The following is a 27,546-nucleotide window of genomic DNA, read 5'->3' on the forward strand; positions in this document are numbered from 1 at the left end:
CATCTGCTTACCTCCTCCCTACTGTGTTTCCCCGAAACTAAGACCTAGCTGGACAATCAGCTCTAATGTGTGTTTTGGAGCAAACATTAATATAAGACCAGGTATTATATTATTATATTATGTTATGTTATGTTATATAAGACTATGTCTTATAGTAAAATAAGATCATTTAAAGCTAATGGTCCAGCTAGGTCTTATTTTCGGGGAAACACAGTACCTCCAAGTCACAGCCTGTGGAAGTGAGAACTTTACAAAATGAAGCAAACTCATTGCAGGGAGAGGGAAAAATATCAGAAGATAAAGGCTAATCCAAAATAATTTCCTACAGTATGAGCTACTTTCAAATTTCATAACTGGGAAAGGGGTTGAGTCCCCAACCAAATATAATTCTAGTTTCTCTCTTTTAACAACTGGCTAGAGCCCAGAAAGGATGTCATTGAAAGCCGCTACTGTACACAGCTTGCAGGGCCGTGGGATGTTCTGCTCTCGGCTGCTGGGGCTGTTTTCTTTGGACACTATCACTCCCAGCGCTTAAGCTTATAAAACCCTTTACAATCATCTTTCATAACTTCCAAGAGCAACTCAGTGTGGTTTTCTCCATTTCACAGATTAAAGTCTCTGGCACTCAAGGTGGCATGCCCTGGGGTCATCGATTGTTTTAATGCCCATCAATTAATATTTATTGAACCACGACCTGGGGCTCCTCTGCCACATCCACCCACACGGATAGCAGCATCAATGGCCAGGCCTTATGCACCAGAACTCTGCCCTAAAACTTTAAAAACCTGTGGCTGCTGTCAGCATCAAACACCAGAGTCCTCTGTTAGTGCAATGGCCAAGAAAGCTGGCAGGGGCCTGTCTGCCTCCCTTCATCCAAGCTGGAAGGCTGAACACACAGTCATTCCCGTCTGGTTCCTGTCAAATTACATGAAATGCGGAGTCCTTTTGTTGCTGCTCTATTAGTAAAATGCAAAGTTTCATATCAGGGAGTTTAAGCTCCGAAAGTACCACGCTGCTCTCACCATGGCGTGGCCGGACTAAAGAACTGTTGTTTCCTGAGCAGAGCTCACTGGTAGAAAGAGTCAAATCCTGGCTCTCATCTCCTCCACCTGACAGCAAAATACCACCTTTAGATTTGTTTACTTTACGCCTTCCTTTTCTAGGTTCCTCCTTTACATGCAATATTCTGATAAAGCCCATCTACTGAACACCCAGTAGCTTTGTGTACATGAGTTCCTCACCAAGGAGAAAGAGGGGTGCTGAGACCCTGAGGCCCCAGGAGCACAGAGGCATTGGAAGACGGAAGAACTGCAAAAACAGAAATCTGAGCTTTCATCCTGTATAATTTTGCCCTGTGCTTCCTCACTTACACTAATGGGTATAATTGTTAGAGCTGATGCATGTTCTTTCTGAGGGCTGAACTGGTAATGTGTCTGCGTCCTTATTTTAAGTGATCCGACTATTCTAAAACAGAATTTAATTTGTGCTTCCATTGTGAAGAATTTGGCCAAATGTGCTGAAATGCCCTTCTATTCCGTGCAGTGACAATATGGGGGGGGGGGGGGAGAACAGCCTAGTCTTTCAATTGTGAAAAGTATTTCCACACTGCATTGTTATTTTAGTCATGCATGTTTGAGTATATTGTCGCCGTTATTGCAAAACATCTTTCTAACTGAAATTACATCACCACACATAATAGAAAAAAAAAGTAAACCCATAGTGATTGTCTTTTGAAAGGTCAAAATGAAGCCTATTGTTTGGAAAAGTCATTTTTCATACGTACTGGGATTCTTCCTTGAACATTTTCAGATTATACAGTTCAATACATTTTTGCAATTAATAAATCACTAGTAAATGGATACTTATTTACAATCAAACAGAGAATACTTTAATCAGGAGATTCCCAAGTTTTTTTTTTTTTTAATATTCTTATTTGCACAACCAAAGCTATTTAAAAGTTACAGGAAAAAACGATTTTAAAGCAATTTTCTCTATTATTTCAAAAAATTTAAATGTGTTTTGAAAGCCAACTGATACTTCTTTAGCTAGAAAAAAACAATGGCTTTTAATAAGCCATTCCTCTTGCAGTGCCCAGTCCCACCTGATTACATTTTCCTAATAAAACTAATCTTATTAATATGTTGGCATGTGAACTCATTATTTTTCTGTTGTTAACCACCAACTTGTGGTTTGCTTTTATTCTTTCAAATACAATTAGCAAAGCTCTCCAGTGCCTGAAAAGGCCTTTTCATTCGGACAAATTATTCCCTGGCTGACTTTAAAGAAAAGGGATGAGGGCAAAGTTGGGGGTGGGGGTGGGGGTTGATGGAGGGGGGTGTCTCATTCTATTTTAATGCAGCTCTGGCAGACACAAAAGCCTGCGTGAACACAATTTCACCAGAAGAGGGCAAATATGGCCTTTATCCGCTGCATTCTTTCTCTTTCATTAGTTATACTAAACAGCGAACTTTTTAAAATTTCAGTAAGAATGTACAGTTCCAATTAAATGATATTCTGTAAGACAAGAGAGAGCGAAGTGTCTGGCCAAGATTTTATTGATGATCTGATAACGTATCAATTGATGTCATCTCCCACACTGCTTCTGTGCAAAACCAGTGTCAAACACAAGCTGGTTTAGACAGCTTTACTGCTGGGCCTTCCCCTCATTGAAGAAAATGAAAGTGTTGTTTTTCAGCATTTTGGACTTTCCAAACTGTAATGTCTGGCCTATCTAAACAATGATTTATTAAATCCTGTCTCTGTTTAAATGCCTTGGCTAGATAAATCCCTGTTCCCCAGGCTCCCGTTTCACATTTAGTGTCAGAGGGAGACCTGGGAGAGAAGGAATGACCAAATACATCCCACCTCCGTGACAATACGGCTGTGCTTAGAACACTGCCGGAATATTTGTTTAATTAGTTAAATTTTCAGCTTTTAAATAGGAGAAAAAACAAGCTATGGGTGGCCCGCTAACCTCAAAAGAGCAAATATCCAAGGTTATAAAATCACCCCCTGCTCAGAATACCTGGTTAGAAATAAAAACAGCATTTACCAAATTCTACCCCAAGTCAAGAACAGAGATCGCATTAAGAAGTGTGGAACAGAAAGCTAAAGTACTAAGGATGCAGCATTATTTCATTTTTTAAAAAATGGACTCCACACACTCTTTATAACTAAAACATTTTTCTTTAACAATAACATCAAAAACCCATCTCTGAGATTAATTGGAGAAATACTAAAAAAAATGCTTGTGATCCACTCTTAGAAACTAAGCTCTGAGTTTGTGTGTGTAAAACTACACTTGCAGCTGTATCCTTGCAAACACAAATTAGACACAGTCCATTGCAATAACTTAATTTGTGTACACAAAGGTGTTTTGTGTATACAAACAATTACATGCCATAGAATGGTGACCAGTTTGAAGCTGAAGAAAAGTTGGTCCTTTGTGTTTTAAAGGTGCAGTAATGAAAATTTCCAAGAGATTTTTCTGATACAATGCTACAAGCAGCAGAATACCTTATGGTAATAAGATTCTCCTAAAATGGTGATGGGTGGTGATGATTGTTTCTCTGTGATCTTTCAGTAAAGGATAAGTGAAGTCCATACCCAGATAATGACAATGAAAATGCAGCTTCTAAATTAAGATTAAAATTAGAAAACACTTTTAACATGTAATAACAGAAACCTGGGAACAGGAAAGTCCCTTGAGGTGGTGGCCCAAATTTGGGTTTTACAACAGAGGAAGCCCCAAGATTAAAGGGACCCTGCCAAGGGCCTTATCAACCCAAGTCCACTGCACTACCTAGTCAAGAACCAGGAGCTCTGCCTTCTCTACTTCAGCTCCTTTCCAGCTGGATTGCCTTTGGCTCTGGAATGACACTGCCTGCAACCTTTGGAGATAACTGGGGAGTGGCCTAGTCAAGAAAAATCGTCTCTGCTATGGAAGGTTGCATGGAAGATAACTGAACCCCACATTGGAACTCTCCTAACAAGTTTATGTCTTCAAATGTTTTTCAACGTTTTTTCTGAAGTATTTTGTTATACAATAAAAGATTTCTAATAGATTCTAGAAAGGGTATAAAATTTCTACCCCTGCATTGTGATAAATTACAAATAACTGGCTCAGACACAAACAGGTCCAATTATTTTTATGTAAATTTCCCATTTTTTAACCTTAAAACTGAGTCACTTTGGCTTTTTAAAAATTCACTTTAAAACCTGAACTTCTACTTACCCTGGCAACATGATTCCTAGATGATATTCCTATATACGTTCCTTTTTCAAATGGAAGTAGCATAAGAGCTATATTAGAGGAAACAGTTTAGCCCTGGACATAAAGTAAAATAAAGTCCTCATACACCAGTATGGCACACCTGTAAAAAGAACAACCCCTTTTTTAGTGAGTATGTATTGTTGTTAACGTATGTTGCTTCTGTATAATTGCTTTTAAAGAAGCACAGAAGTTAGGTGTGTCTGGGAGGGTAAAAAAAGGTAAACACTGAGCTAGTAAATCAAGAAAAAATAGGGAAATTATAACCAAATGGGAATTTCTGAAAGAGTGAAAGCATTCTGGACCAAAAGAAACATGCTGGCCTCCCTCTCTCAAACACATACTCTCTTTCCCTCTTCCTTTCTTGCTTTGAACATAACAAGATTACCCTCCTCCCCATCCGAAAAAAAAAAGATGGCACCACCATCTCTGAACACACCCATGGTATTCAGATTCAACAATCCAGAGAGACTTCTAGTGAACTACATCCATTTAAACACACACTCCCTGCTACTCGGCCATAAGAAAGGATGAAATACTGCCCTTTGTGACAACATGGATGGATCTTGAGATTATCAGGCTAAACAAGTAAGTCAGAGAAAAAGACAAGAACCATATGATCTCATTCATATGTGGGATATAAAACAGAAGACAACAAACAGACAAATAAAAACTCATAGACACAGATAACAGTTTAGTGGTTACCAGAGGGTAAGGGGTGAGAAGGGGTGGTAGAAGAGGGAAAAAGGGGTCAAACATATGGTGATGGAAGGAGATTAGACTTTGGGTGATGCAGATGATGTGTTATACATTTGTAAACTTGAAACTTATGTAATGTATAAATCAATATTATCCCCAATAAATTTAACATAATTTTAAAAACCCATATTGTCTCCAAAATCGCCAGTAAAATGACAATAAATGAACTTTTTTAATGTGTAAACTTACAAGTTGAAAGCACACATCAACTTGTAGGATGTATGGAAACAGTAATGAGAAAAGTCAACAAATTTTGGAAGTTGGAAAGGAGTAACTGACTCAATAGACCTGAGAAACTTAAACCAAAGTGTTCACAGGAGCATGGCAGAGAACTCCAGCAAGAAGCAAAGAATTCCAGTCCAGAGGCTCTAAAATTGGACATACTACTTACCTCTGGAGGTTGGGAGGAGAGGAACGGTGCAAATAGTAGGATTAGTTGAAAGTCTATATAAAGAGCACTTAAATACACCTCTACTCCCAAACCTTACACAGAGAGGAAACTGCCCCTTCCCATCCAGGCAGAACACAAACTTATTGTCTGAATATGTTGACATAAAGAAGATCTGGGATTATATGAAACTGAAAAGCTTCTGCACAGCAAAAGAAACTACTGACAAAATAATGAGGCAACCAACTGAATGGGAGAAGATTTTCGCAAACAGTTCCTCTGATAAGGGGCTAATATCCAAAATATACAAGGAACTCATGAAACTCAACAACAAAAAAACAAACAACCCAATTGAAAAATGGACAGAGGACCTGAAGAGACATTTCTCCAAAGAGGATATACAAATGGCAAATAGACATATGAAAAAATGCTCAACATCGCTAATCATCAGAGAAATGCAAATGAAAACCACAATGAGATATCACCTCACCCCAGTCAGAATGGCTTTCATCAACAAAACAAATAGTAACAAGTGTTGGAGAGGCTGTGGAGAAAAAGGAACTCTCATACACTGTTGGTGGGAATGCAGACTGGTGCAGCCACTATGGAAGGCAGTGTGGAGGTTCCTCAAGAAATTACGAATAGAATTACCATATGACCCAGCAATCGCTCTCCTGGGTATCTACCCCAAAAATATAAAAGCATTTCTCTATAGAGACACGTGTACGCCAATGTTCATTGCAGCTTTGTTTACGGTGGCCAAGACATGGAAACAACCAAAATGTCCTTCGATAGATGAATGGATAAAGAAGTTGTGGTACATATACACAATGGAATACTATTCGGCGTTAAGGAAAGATGATATAGGAGCATTTGTGACAACATGGATGGATCTCGAGAGAATAATGCTAAGTGAAACAAGTCAGACAGAAAAAGCAGAGAACCCTATGATTTCACTGATATGTGGTATATAAACCAAAAAGAACAAGACAAACAAATGAGAAACAAAAACTCATAGACACAGACAATAATTTAGTGGTTACCAGAGGGTAAGGGGGTGGGGGGTGGGTGATGAGGGTAAAGGGGATCAAATATATGGTGATGGAAGGAGAACTGACTCTGGGTGGTGAACACACAATGGGATTTATAGACGATGTAATACAGAATTGTACACCTGAAATCTATGTAAATTTACTAACAATTGTCACCCCAATAAAATTAATTAAAAAAAAAAAAAAAAGAAGATCTGAATGGGCAGGTGCCAGGCACAGCTGGAGATTGGGTAAAGCATGAAACTGAAAATTAAGATTCAACTGAAAAGTCCTAAAGGTGAGACTGCCTGTCCCTGGGCTCCCAGAATATAGGGCAGCCTTATGATTCTCAAGAAGGGGAGTTGGAAAATAATCCTTTAGTGAAACTGACCAGTCTAAGAGAAATAACCTCCAGATAATCATATTTAGGATAACCCTTCGAAAAAGCTAGCTTGACACCTTATTACCCTACAATAAAGTCTAACACCAAGCAAATTCCCATACACACAGACATTCTCAAGAGCTCTTTAATGGCTCACATCTTAAATATAAACAGACAGCTAAGGATTACCAACAGTTTAAGAAAAGTATGTAATATGAAAGAGAAATCAAAATTATTACTTTAAAAAAAAACTTGAAAGAAATAGGCAATACAGGAAGTGAAAGAAAATAACGTTATCTCAATAAATATTAGGTACCAGCAACTATAATAAGCATTTTGTTTTACATGCACTTAGAAAAATTATGACAGCCTACCACTTATAAAGTGAATCCTGACTTTAGATAAGTTGAAATGTGAAAGAAGTTTGTTCTAGAACTGATGAAAGGGTATACTCAGAAAAAAAATAAGATATTGCATCCGGAAAACAAGGTCAGGGTGTTATTTTTTTAAAAAGAGAGGCACTCAGAGAACAAAAGGGGCTCTTGGAAATTAAAAAATGATAGCAGAAATTTTAAATTCAGTAGGTTGGAAGATAAAGTTGAGGCAATGTCTCAGGAAGTAGAAGAAAAAGGCAGAGTTGGAAAACAAGAGAAAATTAAAGAATTGACTAAGGAGAACAAACATTCAACTTCAAAATTTCCAGAAAGAGTAAACAAAGTGCCCAGCACAAAGATTTAAAAAGACCCACATCAAGACACATCATCATGAAATTTCAGAACAACAGTGAGCCAATTGTCTGCCTACTTGATCTCCAATTCATTCTCCTCCCTACATGTGCTTTGCTCTGCTCTATATCATAGGAGGGTGATTCTTCTAGGTTGCATTTCCCCATTAGCTGACTTGGTTGGTTCAGCCAACAAGAATCACTGGTGGAAGAGCCAGGAAAAAGAAAAAGGCCAGGATATCTTTCCCTCTATTTCTTTCTCCCTTTATCTCTTTCTCATCTCTGGCAGAGGTCACGTTTCTTCTGTGCTTCTACTACCATGAGCAGCCCTAACTTTTGCGTCCTGGTAAAACTATCTCTCCCCTGGTCCTTCTGACTCTAGAAGTGGTAATGGCTTTTTGCTGTAGCTAATCTCTGGCTTGCCTTACTCTTCTATTTGTCATTTCAGCTCTTCCTATACCTTAACGTTAGTTTCTCCTATTAAATTTTTTCTATTGAATTACCTGGTGTAGACTCTATTTTTCTGGCTAGACCCTGACTGAAACAATTAAAAATACGGAGAAAATAGTAAAGGCTTCTAGAAATAGATAAAATAAAAGTACCATGAAAAAGATAAATAGTCAGAATGGTAACACCAAAAGCTACAAAACAATATAGCAATGACATCAAAATTTTGAAGGAAAATAATCTTCAAACTAAAATTTTATACCCAACTAAATAATCAATTAAATACAAAAATAAAATGTTTTCTGATATGCAAAATCTCAAAAGATTTTCCACTCATACCCTCTTTGTCCTTCAAAACTAAGGTAAAATTTCAACAAAGGAGATTTTATATACATGAAAAAGAGGATTCAACACAAGAGAGAACTGAAGGTTGCTATTGAAGCAAACAATTACTTTCAACTGGGGCAGGAAAACAAAGGGCTAAAAACAAAACACTAATATCATTATCTAAAAATTTTAACTGAGGGAATGAGAATGAAATAGTGTGAATTACATGGAAGCAAATAAAAGACCAAGGAAATAAATTATTGACTCCAGAGAAAACAAAAAGCTACACAGGAAACAAAATGTAATCATAGAACACTACATGGTTCTTTTATAAATACAAATACATACGGCCATAATAATACTAAAAACTTGGGTGGGGAGCGTTTCTTCAAATTTTATTTTGTGAATATACCTTTACCTAAAACTTTGTTATAAAATGTTGGGAGGGTAAAATGAAAAGGAAGTACTGGTAGAGTGTGTAAAGGAGTGAAGTCTTTTTCTATTTTAGAAAATCAAGAGATAATATCAAAATTTTTAATATCAAAAATAGCAATGCACGTAAGCTACTTTACAAATATGTCCATGCTAACACAGGAGAGAAACAGCCGAAGAAGCCAATAAAAACATTAAGGATTATTGCTTCTAAGGAATGAGAGTCAGAAGTGGAGAAGAGCAGAACAGAAGACGCATGTTTGCCTTAACTCTTACAGTACTATGAATTGATTTTTAATTTAGTCTGCATCGTTTTGCACTTATTGTATTCAATCTGGAAAGTCATGCATTATTTTGATTTAAACAATGACAATATCAGGAAAAAAAGCGGAGCTTCACCCAATGGCAGAGCCAACTGTTAAAGGGCCAGCCAGTGAATGAATCTCAGAAATGCCAAACACAGTAGGGAGAATGGGGTAAGGCCAAGAGTGGGATTTACAGGACCAAAGAGTCAGAGAGATTACCAGAGGGGAAAATATGTCTCCAACATTGTCTCAGTCTAAACTGAGAAATAGCAGGGACAAATCTAAGTCTACCTCTTGAAGACATAATGTGAAAACCCTATGTGAAATTAGAAAGACTGGACTGACTCCCTAGTCCAGAAGAAAAAAATGAATAAATGAATTAGTATCTCTTTTATCTCCAGAATGTAAGATTAGGAAATATTAGAGCATTTGGGTGTTTCTTCATTTTCTTCCAGTGGAATGATTTTTCAGTGCAGCCCAGCATGCATGGCATGTTGACCGGCCATGGTCTAGTTCAACGAGTCTTACCTTTTTGTGACACTGATCCCATTAAGAATCAGATGAGGGACACTGAACCCTTTTTCCAGAAATATACACATGTGCACTTACACACAAAATCTTTACACATAGAGAATTAATGCACCTTAAGTCAAAAAACCCTCACCCACTTAAAGAGATCTCGGAAACTTGGATGAATTTGGAAGTAGCTTCCTACTAAAGCACTAAGTGAACCTACTCCATTGTGTTTAATTTCATCTCTCTGGGAACATGGATATTTTCAGATATGTGTCACATTTGGTCTGCCACAACATAAACTGTCCAGACCTCTGTGAGAACCATCACTGGGCCAGAGTGCTTTACACTGAGGTGCATGGTATTTTATGTTCATGCTAGCACAGGAATGGAGCTCTTGTGAGCTCCCAGAGTTCATGGCCATGGATATTTATAGACCTGCTTACGTATTTTTAGGTGATGAGGATCCCATCCCAGACGGGACCACTGCAGGGTCCAGGATCAAGCTCACAGCCATGCTCCCTGGGGAACTCAATAAATAGCATCTGATTATCTAGAAAATGATAGTTGACACTTCAGAAGAAAACAGAATACAGGACGCTGCAGATGAGAGGAGACAGAGTCCCAGCCAGACTTGGTCAAGTATGTGAAAGAGTAAAGGGAAATTGATATCTTAAATGTGGGCAGGTAGGGTGCAGGGAAAGGAAGGAAGTACTACAGCCTTTGTTGCTTGCCAGGCTCACTTGTAGAGCCTGAGACACTTAATCTTTGGGTCATGGGTTTACCCCCACATCGGGCACAAGGTTATTAAAAGGGTCAGACTGATGTAGTGGAAAAAGAAAGCCACTGAACCGGGAGCCAGGGGATGCAACTAATCTTGGCTTGGCTGCCACTCAGCGCATTCTAAAACCAAACACCAGGACTCTAGAATAGGAACCACTTGTGTACCAGAGGCCAAACACCTCCATTAAGTTCCCCTAAGTCCAAGCCACTGCACATGTGGCCACCTAATAAGAACCACCAGAGAAGCCCAGGCAGGCAGTTGGCATACGCAGTCTGAGCCATGCTAGGCGCCCCACTGATACTTGAGGACCCTTCCTGTGGGGCTTTACTTCTAACTTTAGATTTCTGATGACCCCTCAGAGGGTCTTCTGAACCCCCATTGTGAAAACGCATTACTATCCCCCAACACCGTCTCTCATGGTATCAATGAAACTGAACTCCTGTCTTTGTGTACCTGATAAGGTCAAGACATAGGACTCTGTCACCACCCGACATTGTTGTATTGATTGCAGTATACTGGTTGCCTTTGGAAAGGCCACCTCACCTCCCTGGGCTTTGGTTTCCACCATTGTACAGGGAGTGGGGTGGATTCTACGTCCTCTGGTTCAATAACAACTAAAGGAATAAGGATAGTAATAATGGTTTACTTTTATTGGCTGCTTCCTATGTGCCGAGCATACAGGAAGGGAATGTAAGGGTGAGCAGAAATAGACATGGTTCTTGCTCCCACAGAGTTTATAGTCTGGTAGAAGAGGCCCAAGTTAATTAGAAAATCCCACACATGTGGTGTGATTACAACCTGAGAGGCGTGCTATGATGGAAAGGAGCAGAGTGCCGTGAGTTAGTCCAGAGTGTCAGGAAAGACCATCTTGAGAAGGTATAGTATCTAAGTTAAGATCTGAAGGGTGAGTAGGGATTCTAGGTATGTTAGGCATGCAGAAACATCATATGCATTGGTCTGAAGACTAAGGAACGAAAATAAGATAAATAATAGCTACCTTTCATTGAAAATTTCCTAAGTGCCTGGCATTGTGTTAAATATTACCTATATGTAATTCTTGAGTTCTTTTTTCAACAGCCTTGTCAATTAAAAAATTATTATCCCCATTTTATAGTCAACCAACTAAGGCACAGGATTCAGAAATGTGCCTGAGACAGGAACAGTAAGAGGCACCGCCAAGTCTATGAAACCCCAAGCCTGCATATTTAACCATTAGGCTGTACTGGCTCCAGTGTGGACCACTGGACCATTAAAACATGACATGTCAGAATGGAATAAGTTTCCACCTGGTTTACTAGCAGGAGGACAAAGGTACTGTTAAAAATATTATCACATTATTCATAGAAATGGAGACACTGTCATAAGATACATGTACGAATAACTAGACCATTGCAGCACATGCAAGACATACATCCCCAAAAATAGCCAGGCTCTTATTTTCTATCATACCACATTCATGTATCCACCCAACCACCCAGCAGAGATGAATGAAACAGAACTAGATATTTGACCCAGAGAAGCTAATCTACAGGCTGCCATAGCCCTTGGGACAACCCAGCCTGGAAATCTCCAAGTAGGCAAACGTGTATAGATTAAATCGTAATTATATCTCTAAAATATGGCCTGAGAAATAGAGAAGCTCAAACTCTTGAGGTACAGAAAGACCAGAGTTATTCCAGGAGTGCAGAGATTATTAAAATTAGAAAAATCTAGACAGAAGGCAATCCAAAGACTTACAATTATAAGATGCGTTAGTTCTGGAGATAGAAGGTACAGCATGGTGACTATAGTTAACAATACTGTATCATACATTTGAAAGTTGCTAAGAGAATAGATCTTAAAAGTTTCATCACAAGAAAAAAATTTCTGTAACTGTGAGGTGATAGCTGTTAACTAAACTAAGAAAAATCTAGTAATGCAGCAAACTATACTGTAACAGAATAAAGAAAAAAATCTGATTATCTCAATAGATATAGAAAAAGTATTTGATAAAATTCAAACACCCCAACCTACACAGGTGATAAAATTGCATAGAACTTAACATATACACACAAATACACACACAAACGCACGTGCGCATGCACGAGTACAAATAAAATTGAGAAAACCTGAGTAAGATCAGTGTATTGTATGTATCAATATCCGTATTGTGATCTTATATATAATTTTCTAAACTGTTATCATTGGAGGAAACTGGACGTGTTTCCAGAGAGATACAAGCAATCTCTCTGTATTGCATCTTAAAACTGTGTGTAAATCTGCCATTTTCTCAATAAAAAAGTCAGTTTTAAAAAGAGAGGGCAAGAGATGGAGATGGAGGAAGGGAGAGTGGTAGAAGGGGGAAGAGGGAGGGGGAAGAAAGAGATCTATTTTACGGAAACAAAATTGCATCATCCATCAAAATTTGGTAAGTTAAAAATATAGAATAATAATTTTATTTCAAAAACTCATAGCCACTCCATCCTTCCAGTATTTCAGTACAGCCTTATAAAAATTTTAAAGTTTCAAATTTTTGCAATTTTGAGATCACAACCTTTCCATGAATGCTGCCAACACGCTAATACATTAAATGTTATACTAACATGTGACATAGAGTCAGGGATATAATAAAATTTATAATGCATACAATAAAAACCTGTATCCAAAGTCTTCCTTTAATCTGTATTATATAAACCTTGATGTCTGTTATGCTATTTTTCTTTCATTTATCCAAATAAAAGGCGTAATTTTGCCAAAACAAATCTTCAGTGAATGAAAGGGAATTTCCATAACCTCATAAAAACCCTCCCAAGAACCCCACAGTAAACATCATGCTTACATGGTGAGATAAACAGATTTGAAATCTGTTATACCGTGAAAATCAGACCTAGCCAGACCATCAGCTCTAATGCATCTTTGGAGCAAAAATTAACAGGAGACCCAGTCTTATTTTAATATAAGACCAAGTCTATAATATAATATAATATAATATAATATAATATAATATAATACCAAGTCATATTAATTTTTGCTCCAAAAGACGCATTAGAGCTGATGGTCTGGCTAGGTCTTATTTTTGGGGAAACACGGTGTGTTCTTCACATTAAACTTAAGAACAAGACAAAAATGCCCATTATCACGGCTTATATTCAATACTGTATTGAGATCCTAGCCTGAGCCATTAAAAGTTTTAATTAGTTATACTTAATGTAATTAATATCCTTAATTAAGTATACTTTTAATTAAGCAGACTTTGGAGAATTAAAAAACAACAAGTTTGTCACTCTTCATAGGTCGTGTGATTGTTTAGAAAATGCGTGGTAAATTTTAGAACTAATCAGGGAGTCCATCTAAGTTGCTGGGTTTGAGATCAACAGCCGGGGCTGAAGAGCACATGATGGGTGTCATGATCTAAATAAGCCGATGAAACACCTATTAGTACAAATAAGAGAAGCAGAAAGACCTTGAAAAGAGCTGAGCTCTAGAATGAAGACCACCAAGTCTTGCTAGCCTTGTGAAGCACTTCCTGCTGCATTTAATCAAAGTCCAGCCTGTGTGATCGCAGCCACACGAGCACCTGGTTCCGGGGCTCCCATGTCTCTCTCTTCTATGACAATACTCATCACGACCAACCATCTAAACGAACCTAATAAACATCTGCAACTGGGCACTCAAAAGAGCCCAATTATAACACGCATAAATATGAAAGATAGACACATATGCAGAACTATAATAAGTCATTACAATGAGCTCTAATTTCTACTTAAAATTTTCATTTTTATGTTTTTTTTTGTTTTGTTTTGTTTTGTTTTTGATTTTTTCTTTTTTTTTTTTTATTAGTTTCAGGTGTACAAGACAAGGTAATACTTAGACGTTCATCATTTATATCCCTCACACTGTGAACCCCTCTCCCCCCATCCACTATCCCTCCGACCTCGCACTGAACCATCACATTATATATATAAAATTATAGTTGGCATTCATTAATGTTTAGCTTCTGGTGTACAATGCCATGATCAGGTATCCACAGTATCCCTGAGGTGGTCTCCCAAATAGGACGCATGTCCATCGGATACCCAACAAAATCTTTACAACATTATTGAATACCTTCCCCAAATTAATTTTCAAAAAAACCCTGAGGCCATCTTGTGGTTATAAAGTCAGTTTTAAATGATCCCACAATCGGAGAGAAACGGTATTATAACCTACAACTACAAATAATCTCTAAAGCATTTAGTTTGGAAAGTATTATGGATCTTTGCAGTAGGTATACCTTCCTAGTGAGATTTCTCTTAGACGTTCCTTAAAATCGGATTTAATATTCTGAATACAGAAAAACTGATCACCAAAAAGAATGCTGTAGTAGTGTGTTGGAATGCCAACTTTTGCCGACTGAGTATTATTATGTTGGACAACCTGTACTTCAACAACCTCAGGAAGGATGCCAGACAAAATGACACCATTGTTGAGTTTTTAAACCATAAAATTAATATGAACCTAGTAAAGTAAAATAATACAGTGGCATGTGTAAAAGACAGATGTTTTCAATATTGGCACAGGTCACCTTCGGCTGCTCAGTGCCATTTGTGTTCATTCATATTCCTCAGGCAAAGGATTTGGATGATGACAATGTTATCATGGGTTTCCTTAAACTTGGGCTCTATTACAGAAGCCCTACTTCTTCCATAATTCAGAACACACTGTCCAATATAGTAGCCACGAGTCACATATGGCTACCGAGTACTTGAACTGAGGATATGCTGTAAGGGCAAAATACATACCAGATTTCAAAGACTGTGCGCAATAAAAAAAAAGAACATACAACCTCATTCATAATTTTTACATTGATTAAATGTTGAAATGATATTTTTATATGTGAGCTAAATGAAATGTTTTATTAAAATTAATTTCACCTGGTTATTTTAAGCTTTTTAAATGTGGCAACTAGAAAATGTTAAATTACGTATGTAGCTCACTTGTGGCTCACATTGCACATCTATTGGACAACGCTGATTTAGAAAGTCAAACGGTATTTTAAATTATGTGTGTATAATATACATATAACATTTAATACGTTAATAAATATGTTTATGAGACCATTTCTATGTCGTTTAATAGCAAATTCCTATAAAGACAGGTATAGTATTATAACAATGGTATAAAGAGGCATCTTTCATTGAGTCCCAACTTGTTGACCAGGATAATGCTTAATGCTTCAGACAGATTATTTATAATCGCCCCAACAGGGAGGAGCAATTGTTTTGTTTGTTTTTTATTTTGACATTCAATATTATTTTATATTAATTTCAGGTGTACAGCACAGTGGTTAGACATTCGTATAACTTAAGAAGTGGTCCCCCTGACTAACCTAGTACCCACCTGGCACTATATGTACAAGTCGTTGTCATATCACCGACTACCTTCCCTATGCTTTACTTTATACCCCCATGCCTACTTTGTAACTACCAATTTGTAAACCTTCACCCTTTTTCACCCTGCGCCCCAAACCTCCTCCCATCTATCACCCCGATAAATCTAGTACCCACCCGACACCATCCATAGTTAGTACACAGGGGAGTAATTTGGATCAAGGAGACTAAGTAATTTGCCCCGATCGCACTGGGAAGTGCTAGGCCCCGGCTCTGAATGTAGGTCTGTTGGAGGTCAGTGCCTGTACCCGCAGTACTTCAAATAAAGAAACTGGGAGAGGCCCGTTTGGAAGTGACCATCTCTTGTGAAATTGGTCATTATGCCCCTTGGGCAGGGACTGTCCAAGCCCTATATCTGTCATGAAGAAGGTTCTCCTATTCTGCTCTGGATGCTGTGGAGTGAATCGTTTTGAAAACCACCACACCTACCCAATCAGCCTGAGGGGCCCACTGCTCATCCTCCCCTGAAAAAGGGGTTACCAGAGGGACACGGAGGTTTGAGGGACCATATAGCAAAGTGTGCCAGAGATGGCAAAACAATGGCACCAAGTCAGGTGTGGTCAGCTGTCGCCGGTGCCACTAATTAGATGAGTCCCTCTGTTTAATCTTTTGCCTGGACTGACCTTCTGACTCTGGTCCCCTCTTGGGAAATGCATCAGTAACAGGAGCACTAATTGAGTGGGAAGCTTTGAAATCCCTGAGTAGGAAACAGCTCGCAACCAAAGGGGGCAATGACACTGCCACAAGAGAGAAGCAGGCTGGCCATAAAGCTAAGACAAACTGCCAAAAGAAAGAGCCCTCTAAAACCCAAAATATCTTCTTCCACCAAGCTTTGGAAAAATTAGGTATACAAAACTTTGGCATTCTTTCATCCATCTTCTCCCCCAACACACTCCTAGCCGAATAAGTGATGGAAGTCTACAGACATCTGCTCAGCGTTACCACAAGTACCCACAAAAAGCAATTTTCCTTCCTGCAGCAGTTAGAAAAGCGTAAGTGAAGGGTGGGGGTGATGGGGGTGTCGTGGGGGAGGGAGGGAGGGAAACTGGCCAGAAAAAAACACACACACAGAAAGCTTAGTGACATTCAGACATGAACCTAGGAATTTCTGAATGGTTCAGAATGGGACACTTTGTCACCTCTGATTTAATTAGAATGTTTTCAGAATGCTAAAGGTCTAGGCTCATAATCAAGCACTTACGTAATCCTCCTCATTGAGTCCTTGTTTCTCAACAGAACTTTTCACCTCCATGGAAAACTTCTCAAACTCAGGTTTCACTGTCCTCAGTAGAGTGATTGTTTGGAGGGATGAGTACGCCTGCTTAGCTTCAAAGTCGTGTTTGTCTCCTCTCTTCCACGAGCCATCTCCTACAGGAGAAATAAAAATATTTATAATTCCAAGCCAGTCACCATAAAAGGGCCATTCTCCCTTTTCAACTGCCATGTGTCTCTACATGTTATTCTTGGCAGCCAGGATAAGACGTATTGTCATAGTTTTGCACTTGGGTGTAATGTAACAATGTCACGATCCTCAAAAGAGCAGAAGGCCCTTTGGACATGTGTTCCTTTGAAATGTGGGAGAGAAAGAAAAGCACTGTGGAGTTAATTGCCTTATAATAACCATGTGATGGTAATTTTCAGCCCCCAAGAACTGCAGCACTGCAGGAGTAAGAAGTAAGCTTTCTTCCTTCTCATTCACACTTCGCCTTTAATACCTACAGTCAACTGTGGCAGCCAAACATGTTGCTGATGTTATGTAGGTGTGGAGTGGCAGGAATGGCTGTGTATGACAATGCGTATGCACAGGTATGATAAAGTTGGCACAGTTAAAACAAAAAAGTTGGAGGTTATTCATACTTCTTGAAATATCTCTGGATCTCTTCAGTATGAGAAGTAGCTTGGGTGGACGTGAGGGCTTGTATCTCTCTAGTGCTGGCAACATCATAAAAATTATTTATTGGACAATGTTCATCATGCATCAATAGTAATAAAATGAAAATGACTAACATTTATTGATCCAATATATAATAAAAGCTCTATTTATTGAGCACTTTATAAGTAGAAACTCACTTAATCCGCACAAAACCCTGTGGCAGGGGTACAATTATCCTCTCTATTTTACAGATGAGGAGACCAAGCCATTGAGAGGCTAGGTACCCCCACTGCTCCCTTTCACAAAAGCAAAGGCAAATTATGTGGATAAGGATCATTACTCTTCTCTTTATTATTTCATTTCTGAGAAAACACACAATCTACGGGGCCCCAAAAGAAAATATGGACCTCTACCTTCTGACAATAAGCTGCTGTTTCTATGAATTATCATTATGATCCCTGGAGATCTCTGGAAGTACAACAAGGAATTCAACCTCTGGAGTTCAATACCAAAGTCATTTGTTCGAGCTGAGCCCCCAGTCCACGTCAGATAGTGGAAGGCTAGCAGCCAAGCAGTGAGGACGGTTCTGGAGTATAAGACCAGGGCTCCATGGCACTTGCTCTACTCTTACAGAAAATGTTCAGCAAAGAGCTGGAGGCCTTGGGATTTCCATTAGAGCTTAAGTCAGACAAACACGGATTAACTGAACTATGTCCAAAGGTCTGGATGGACATCACAGTCGATATCACAAGTGTCTTAAACAGTTTCCACCACCTTCTAGAGAGGGACTTATAGGACACGCAGACAACTGAGGTGATTACAGGGTAACAATTAGCTTACTGTGGGGGGAGGAACTTGGGGAGACAAAGAAACAATGCAGAGTATAGAGGAAGAGGCTACCAGAGGCAACGAGGGAAGGTGTCATCTGAGGAAGCGGCATCAGCCTGGTCCTAAAAGTGTGACTAGGAAGAGAGGAGGATGGGAAAGTAGGCTTGCCAGAGCCTACAGCACGGGCCAAGGTGAAAATGTGTATGACATCCAGCAGGCAGCTGGGAACCTCGGTCTGGAGCATGAGAAAAGGCAGAGACAAAGAATTTGTTTGTGGAGGCCTCTGTATAATCATAATCCTAATAATAGCAACTGTTTATTAATTGCTTACTATGTGCCAGGGAGCTGTTAAAAGATAAATAAGACAGAGCTGAGGACAGAATTCATTAAGGGCTAGATCTGTTCTCAGTGAGCACAAGATTAAATTTCAAGCCACCGAACAAAACTTGACAAAGTCCTCCTCCTCCCATATGAAACCTCCCAAACACCGAGGAGACCACAGCATGAGAGCCAGTGAGCAGCGTGTCACTGCCTCAGCCAGGGTAAACCCAGCTGGGTGCTCGAACCAGACAACGTGGCCTTTGTGAAGGGGCCGAATCCATTTGCCAGGAAGACCCCAAAGTCGAAGAATGTCTAGAACATCTTCTTCCGTGGAGGAACCCATTTCTTATGGGCATGCAATCAATATGTATTAATTCATTTTTAATTGACTCAAGCTCTCAAGACTAAGCAGGAGTGATGTGTCTTAGACAAAGAGGGTCAGAGTTTCTCAGCTCTGGAAAAAAGTTATCTCCAGGGGCATAAGACAGGAAATACTTAACCCTGTCGTGTGTTATGCTGCGTAATGAGAAAATATACACACAACTGGAAACAGTAACTATCTCTGTTACTAAAATGGAAAAAATTCGGGGGTTTTTTTATTTTGAAAAAGTGAAATCCAGTACAGTAAACTTGTCTACCACAATCTATCAGATAATAACTTTTGAGTTTTGTTTTCTAGAAAAAAGAATGCAAACAACAGTACTTAATAAATTGAAGCCAAAATAAATAGGTATCTATCTATAAACATAACTGATACTATGACTTCCTGCTTTTGTGTTTCTCATTGTAATGTGTCAGTAACATCTCCCATATGGGGCTGTTGAGTGCTAGGAAAGCAGAGGTCGGCTTGGCATGAGGCCCCATCAGTAGGGACAAATTTAATTTAGTAGACAACTGGGTGCCTGTGGAGATTTATGAGTGGAACAGAGGAATGACATGATCAGAATCATGCCTTGGGAAATAGCAGTGGATTAGAGTGGGGAGACACTGAGGGTTCACAGCCATAGTAATCCAGGCAAGAGGTTACGAGAGGTTAAAAGTGGAAAGTCATACCCCCAAAAATTAAACATGGTTCACTGCCTGGTTAGAATCATGGCAAGTTTCCTTTTCTTTTCTTTCTTTCTTTTTTTTTCCTTTTAGGGTGTGTGTATGTGTGTGTGTGCGTGCGTGTGTGTGTGTGTGTTTGTGAATCTAGGAAATTTTCAATAATAAATATTTATTGCTTTTATAATCATAAAAAGACAGAGAGCCCTTGATAACGAAAGTAAAGGACTGTGCAAGAGGAATCTCAAGACTCTACAAGAGTTAGGGAATGAGGGACAACAGAGAGAGAGGTATGCCACCAACGATGCAAAGAAGAAAGGAAAGCGGATTGTCATTAGAGAAAGGAACAGAGCCAGATGGAGGAGGAGGGGTTAGGTGGACATGGAAATTATGATTTCATTTAGGGTCATGGTCAGTCCAAGGTGACTGACTACAGAATGCCCAAGTGGATTGGAAATGCTGGTTTAAAGCCAGAAAGAGGAGTGAAGGCTCAAGAGAGTGTTGAATGTCATTTCCATATGGCTTATAGTTAGAACCCAGGGACTAACCGCACTGGATAAGAGAGTGCAGAGAAGGGAGAAGGGTTGAGCACAGGCACTTTGGGGGTGGTGTTTTTAGTGGGCAGAAGGAGTAAGAGGAGACAGACAGGAGCTAACAGAGGACCAGAAGAATGCTGTAACATGAAAACTAAGAAAAACAGGATTTCCAGAAAGACATGGATGGAAACAACATTCAGTGCGCTAGAGCTATGCTGTCTAATATAGTAGCCATTAGCCACATGTGTGACTCTTTAAATTTAAATTCAGTAAAATTAAATAAAACTAAAAATTCAATTTCCCAAGTGCACTTGCCACATTTCAACACAGAACAGAACACAACCAGCATTGCAGAAAGTTCCACTGGACATCACTGTTTTATAGGTGTGGTCGGAGGTAAGGCTAATGACCTTGGTAATGAGGTCACTGGTGACCTTAAGGATAGCACTTTCAGAGGAGTGGTGGGTACTAAGATCATATTCTTACAGTGGTCCCGAAAAAGGGATGAAAAAGAGGAGAAAGAAGTCTGCTAGTGGAAAGTAAGACAGAGAAGATGATTCTTAACAGTTGTTCAGTAACAGTAATAAGGGAAAGTGAATTTGCTTTGCTTTATTCTGTTTTGTTGTTTTAAACATCATAGAGTCCCAAGCTTGCATTTAGATGGGAAGAATACAGAATATTTGTGAAAGAAGAAATAACCTGCTCAGCACCAAGCCCTGAGCTCAGCAATCCTGTGGCCAGGGAGCTGGCCCGGGTAAGGGCTGGTACCTACAGTACTGAGACTGTAGGCCTCAGTACTTACCAAGGACCCAGCACATAGTAGGCCTTCAATAAATGTGGGCTGAATGACTAGCTGAGAATCACAGAATACGTCCAAGAAATGAATGCCTGAAGTTTACCTGGGCTGGTTGCATAGCACTATGTATGGGTCTGGCGGGGCCATGTAAGTGAGAGAAACACATTGGCCTCCTTGCCTCTCCAAATGTCTAGGTGTTACATGCGTGCCATGATGTAGGCTGGTGCAGTTACTCCCACCAGTAAAAACAGCACTACTTACTGGGGAATGCTATTGTGAACAGTTTTGCCTGTAGCATTTCACTCTTTAATCCTCATAAATATTCTACAAGGTAGATTTAAGTATGCTCCCCATCTCACAGATGAGTAAACTGAGGCTCAAGAGGTTAATGTGCCCAAAGTCATTTAGCTAATAAACAACAGAAGCAGGATACAAACGCAAGCCAGAGTCCTAACACTCCTGCCGTGCCTGCTCCATACACATTTCATCAGAGTTTGAGGTGTTGCAAGATTTAAAACGGCAATTGCAGTGGGATGACAAAAATGTTCAAAGCAAAAGTAACAGAGGATGAAAGATCGGAAAAGGAAGTGTCTAAGTGTGGTTTAACAACTGTTACAGCTGAAAGGTTGCGTCCGATTTTCCTTTTCTCATTTTCCCAAACTGACTTTAATGTGCATATATAACTTTTATAGCAAAACATAGTAAACCTAATCCCGTCTCAGTTTTTCTGCTATTTTTCCACTTTTAGCAAGTCAAATAATTTATGTACATCGCCTAACTCTACTATACTTCCATCCCCACCTTAATTAGTTTCCTCTGAGTTCTCAGGAAGGCAGCAAAGTTCTACAACAATCTTAACAGTACCAGATGGATTTGCCCAAATAACTTTCCACCTAACTTACATCCTAGGAAGACAATATGAATGAGAAGGCTGACAGATGCTATTAAAAACTCTCCAGGGCAATATATATCATCTTCTCGCTAGATATTTTTAAACCTATCCTTTCAATCTTATTTTCCATCCCTTGAATTCCACCATAATATATTCTGAACTCCTGTAATGATATAATTTTGGCAGATATGAGAATATTTTTGAGTGCTCACCAAAACCAAACAATCAGTAAATATAGAAACACTATCAATATGGTTTGTGTTGTTGTTTTTTTATCAAATATCAAATAAGAATGAAAATAGAACCTTTTTCTAGAATGGGTATAGAGATTGGTGTGAGGAAGCACAAGATGACAAGGATGTTAAAGAACTTTTCATGAATATACATTTGCTTCTTCAGGCACAAAATCTCAGAAAATACCCTTCACTAATGATGGATGCCAGAACCTTCCTCGAGGTCACTCTGCCTGGCATAGGATTCTGTTTACTGCTCCTACTCTGAGGAGGAGAGGTGCTCCAGGGCCTGTGGCAAACGTGGACAGTGTATCCCTTGCACCCGTTCTCCCTTCTTCCTGAGTAACAGATCCCCAAGTTGATGTGGGGTAGCAGTAACTCCAGCAAACGTTTCCTGGTTTCCCTCACAACTAGGAGTAGGCACTGACATGTAAGCAGAAGTTACTAAGTGGGGCTTCCAGAGAGCTCTTCAAACAGAATTAAGTCAACTGAGAGGATCTCTTTGTGCCTTTCATCTTCCTCCCTTAGTCTTGCCTAGAATTATGACACCATCCCTGGAGCTCTAGCCGCCATCTTATGATTTTACGGATGGGAGCAGGAAAACAGATGAAGTTTGGTTCCCTGATGACATTTGAAGCCGCCATCCCTGCCCTAAACTAGTCACTCTGGACTTCTTACAGGTAAAAGAATAAACTTCTACATTGTTTAAATCACTATTGTTGGGATCCTTGGTTATTTGCATGCAGATGTAATTCCCACTGCTCCCAGGTCGTTAGGATGTATTAAATAAAAGTTGGTTAATTTGGTAACAATGTAGAGCCTATATCAATCTATAAAACTACACCACAGAAAAACATACAGATTTAACTTGTTTTTATTTTTTGAACTTATTTTTAAAGTGCGATGTGTAATGGTCAAAGTAAACCAAGGTTAATAATAAGTATAACTAACATTTATTAAATATTCAAAAAGTTTGCTATATATCTCACATACATCACCTCATTTATTACTCAGTCTGATGCCATGAGGTAAATACTAAATGCTATTATTATCATGAGCGGAAACTAAGGCTTGTAAGGGAGGACAAGACTAGGTCAATTTGCCATGAGCTACTGCATGGCACAGCCTCTCAAGCAGACTAACACCTGAGCTCAAAACCTGAGCACAGGCTGTAAAAGGAAAAAGAAAGGGGAATCTAATCAGAAACATCACGTATATTTTGTAGGTTATATAAAAGCACACTGTATAAATATGTAATTAAATTTTCAAGAAGCCCAAAAATTGAACTCAGAAAAATTAGTTTTAAAAGTCCCAAAATCACTGACAATAAATCATATGTGTGTGTGTGTGTGTGTGTGTGTATACTTGTATACATATGCATATATATATGACTTCTTATGCACTGATATTATGCAGTGAAGACACAACATCACTTTTGTAGTATGCTTACCCAAAAAAAATAAAAGGTATAAACTCAATCTTATCACGTAAAAACACCAGATAAATCCAAATTGAGAGACATTCTACAAAATAACAGACTCATAAGTGTCAGGCCATAAAAGATAAGGAAAGATTGAAGAACTGTCACAGATTGGAGGAAATTAAGAAGATATGACAGCTAAATGAATTGGATCCTGGAACCAAAAATAAATAAATAAATAAATATGAGGAGGAAAGGTGGTAAATGTCAAATAAGGCCTGTAATTTAGTTAGTAGTATTGCACTACTTTTAATTTTATTTTGATCATTGTATTATGGTCATTTAAATTGTTAACACAGAGTCAGTTCTCCTTCCATCACCATATATTTGATGCCCTTTACCCTCATCACCCACCCCCCACCCCCTTACCCTCTGGTAACCACTAAATTATTGTCTGTGTCTATGAGTTTTTCATTAAAAAAAAAAATTGTTAACACAGAGGAATCTAGGTAAAAGATATACATGAAATTTATATTATTTTTGAAAGTTTTTTGTAAATCTAAAATTATTTCAAAAATAATTTTTTTTTAAGTTTTCCAAAAATTACCTCTAAAAAGAAATTAGGTGCATATAGAGAATCAAATTGTTTCCATCTTTCAGGAAATATTCTTATGGTATATAAACTGTTTTAGAGCATAAAAAAATGGAAAGTGTCCCAATTAATTTTATAAAGCTAATATTAACCTGATGTTAAGATCTGGCGATACCACCTAAAGGCAAGAAAACTACTGTCCAGGGCCGGCCCGGTGGCTCAGGCGGTTAGAGCTCCATGCTCCTAACTCCGAAGGCTGCCTGTTCAATTCCCACAGGGGCCAGTGGGCTCTCAACCACAAGGTTGCCGGTTCAACTCCTCGAGTCCCGCAAGGGATGGTGGGCAGCACCCCCTGCAACTAAGATTGAACACGGCACCTTGAGCTGAGCTGCCGCTGAGCTCCTGGATGGCTCGGTTGGTTGGAGCGTGTCCTCTCAAACACAAGGTTGCCGGGTTCAACTCCCGCAAGGGATGGTGGGCTGTGCCCCCTGCAACTAGCTACGGCAACTGGACCTGGAGCTGAGCTGCGCCCTCCACAACTAAGACTGAAAGGACAACAACTTGAAGCTGAATGGCACCCTCCACAACTAAGATTGAAAGGACAACAACTTGACTTGGAAAAAAGTCCTGGAAGTACACACTATTCCCCAATAAAGTCCTGCTCCCCTTCCCTAATAAAATCTTTTAAAAAAAGAAAAAGAAAGAAAGAAAACTACTGTCCAATCTCACTCATGAATATGAATGCAAAAAATCCTTAAAAATATATTAAAAACTTAAAATCAGAAATGCATCTTTAAAAAAAATCATCATGACAAAGTATACTTAGTTCCAAGAATACTAAAATGGCTCAATATTAGGAAATTTATTAAAACTGTAGGTCAAATGTATTTGACAACATTCATCACTAATTTCTGGTTTTTAAAACCACACTAATAAGCTAGGAATAAAAGGATACTTTAATATCTACTTTGAGGTCTGGTCAAGATGGTGCAGTACGTAAACACTTTGCTTATCTTCTCGTACAACCACATCAAAATTACAACTAAAACTACAAAAAAAACTATCATTGAGAATCAGCTAAAATCTTGCTGAACCAAAGCCCTACAACTAAGGACGTGCAAAAGAAGCCACCCCGAGACTAGTAGGAGGGGCAGTGACATGGAACAGGCTGGTCCCACATCCACATGTGACTGAAAATCGGGAAGGATATCTCAGCTGTGGAGGTCTACCCTGCTCCCCACCCTCAAAGGAGCAAGAGGTCCCAGCCCCACCCCAGCCCAGTGTTCCAGTGCCAGGGAGAGACATCCCCATAATTTCTGGTTGTGAAAACCGGCAGAGATTGTGACTGAGAAAGACCAAGGCAGCCGGTGTCCCAGGTGCTTCTCTTAAAAGGACTATGCACAGACTTACCCACCAACAGGATTACTGGCTCTGAGCTCCAGCACTGGGGCAGCAGCTGGAAAGGCAGCAGGGACGTGTAGTGGGAAACTGAGTTGTCTGGCTTAGGATGGGGGCTGGAGGGCGGTTTCTCCTGGACGGGGGAGCTGGCGGTGGCCACTGCTTTTTTGCTGAGCCCTCCCCCGTCCCTGCTTTTAGACGCAGGCAGCCGCCATATCTGAGTCTCTCCACTGTGCTGGCTAATGCCATTCATTCGCCACACCCTGGTGATTCAAGACCCTGCCCTTTTGGGCAAATTTTGGGCACACTCAAGCCTCTTCCAGTGGCTTTTTCATACAAGCCACCTGCCTTAGCTCATGCTGCAGACTTTTTTAGGATCTCTCAAAGGTTCGCAGAACCCAGAAAAGCAGCATCTGGCTTGAGCATGTCCTGTTCCTCTAGCTGAGCAGCCCTAAGCTCAGCACTAGTGACAGCCAGCCTTGGTTTGTACTTTGGCCTCTTGAGGCACTTCCAAGCACGGCATGGGTGACACCATCTGTGGTTTTCTTTGTGGCTCCTGCCAGGTGGTCCCGGTAGGGCACAGGCTGCAGCTGAACTTGACATGCAGCAGATCCCCTCCAAAGCGGTCCTAGGACTAGCGCCCCCAGTGGCCAGCTTCAAAAGGAGCTGGATCATCACCCAGGTGCCTCCAAGAATGATACACTCAAGGGGCAGATTGGGCAGGGACCAGAGCCCTGCTGAGTCAGACCTTGCTCTGTAGAATCCTTCCCTGCACCACAATTCCTCCACTAATCAAAGCCATCCTCACAACCAATGAGCCTGAGGGCCAATCCTTCCCATTGATGAGTAAATAGCAATCAAGGCTCAATTACAGGAGGAGGGCACACACAACCCACAGGAGGGCCACATCTGGAGTGGCAGCTCAAGTGACTAAGAGGACTGTGCCACTGAGCCCCACAGCACACCTACTACATAAGGCCACGCTACTAAGCCTGGGAGATATAGCAGCCCTAATACATAGGAACAAACACAGGGAGGCAGCCAAAATGGGGAGACAAAGAAACATACCCCAAATAAAAGAACAGAACAAAGCTCCAGAAAAAGAACTAAACAAAATGAAGACAAGAAACCTACCAGACACAGAGTTCCAAACACTGGTTATAAGGATGCTCTGTGATTTCAGGGAGAATTCAACAAAGAGATAGGAAACATAAAAGTGGACACAGAAAACACAAAAAAGAACCAGTCAGAAATAAAGAATACAATAACAGAAATGAAGAATACATTACAGGGAATCAATAGTAGATTAAATGAAGCAAAGGATCAAACCAGCGATGTAGAAAATAAGGTAGCAGAAAACACCCTATCAGAATAGCAAAAAGAAAAAATCCAAAAACTTGAAGAGAGTTTAAGGGGCCTCTGGGACAACATCAAGTATACCAACATTCACATTATAAGGGTACCAAAAGGAGAAGGGAGAGAGCAAGGAATGGAAAACCTATTTAAAAGAAATAATGACCGAAAACTTCCCTAATCTGGGAAAGAAATAGATATACAAGCCCAGGAAGCACAGAGACTCCCAAACAAGATGAACCAAATTGACCCACACCAAGACACATCATAATTAAACTGCCAAAAATTAAAGACAAAGAGAGAATCTTAAAAGCAGCAAGAGAAAAGCAGTTAGTTACCTACAGGGGAGCCCTCATAAGACTATCAGCTGATTTCTCAACAGAAACTTTGCAGGCCACAAGGGACTGAAAGGAAATAGTCAAAGTGATGTAAAGCAAGGACCTACAACCAAGATCACTCTACAGCAAAGCTATCATTTAGAATTGAAGGA

General features: G+C 39.6%; 1 protein-coding gene across 8 annotated transcripts in view; it reads right to left on the reverse strand.

Moving 5' to 3' along the window:
• NPR3 (natriuretic peptide receptor 3) overlaps positions 1-27,546 on the reverse strand; it is a 75,325-nt gene that overhangs the window by 32,507 nt on the left and 15,272 nt on the right. For all 8 annotated transcript variants that reach the window (XM_081054111.1, XM_081054115.1, XM_081054110.1 and 5 more), the window contains exon 3: positions 16,972-17,138. In XM_081054111.1, coding sequence (XP_080910237.1) covers positions 16,972-17,138 — 167 coding nt within the window. The remainder of the gene's footprint in view (positions 1-16,971; positions 17,139-27,546) is intronic.

This window comes from Rhinolophus hipposideros (assembly GCF_964194185.1).
Source record: "Rhinolophus hipposideros genome assembly, chromosome: 7".
NCBI lineage: Eukaryota > Metazoa > Chordata > Mammalia > Chiroptera > Rhinolophidae > Rhinolophus > Rhinolophus hipposideros.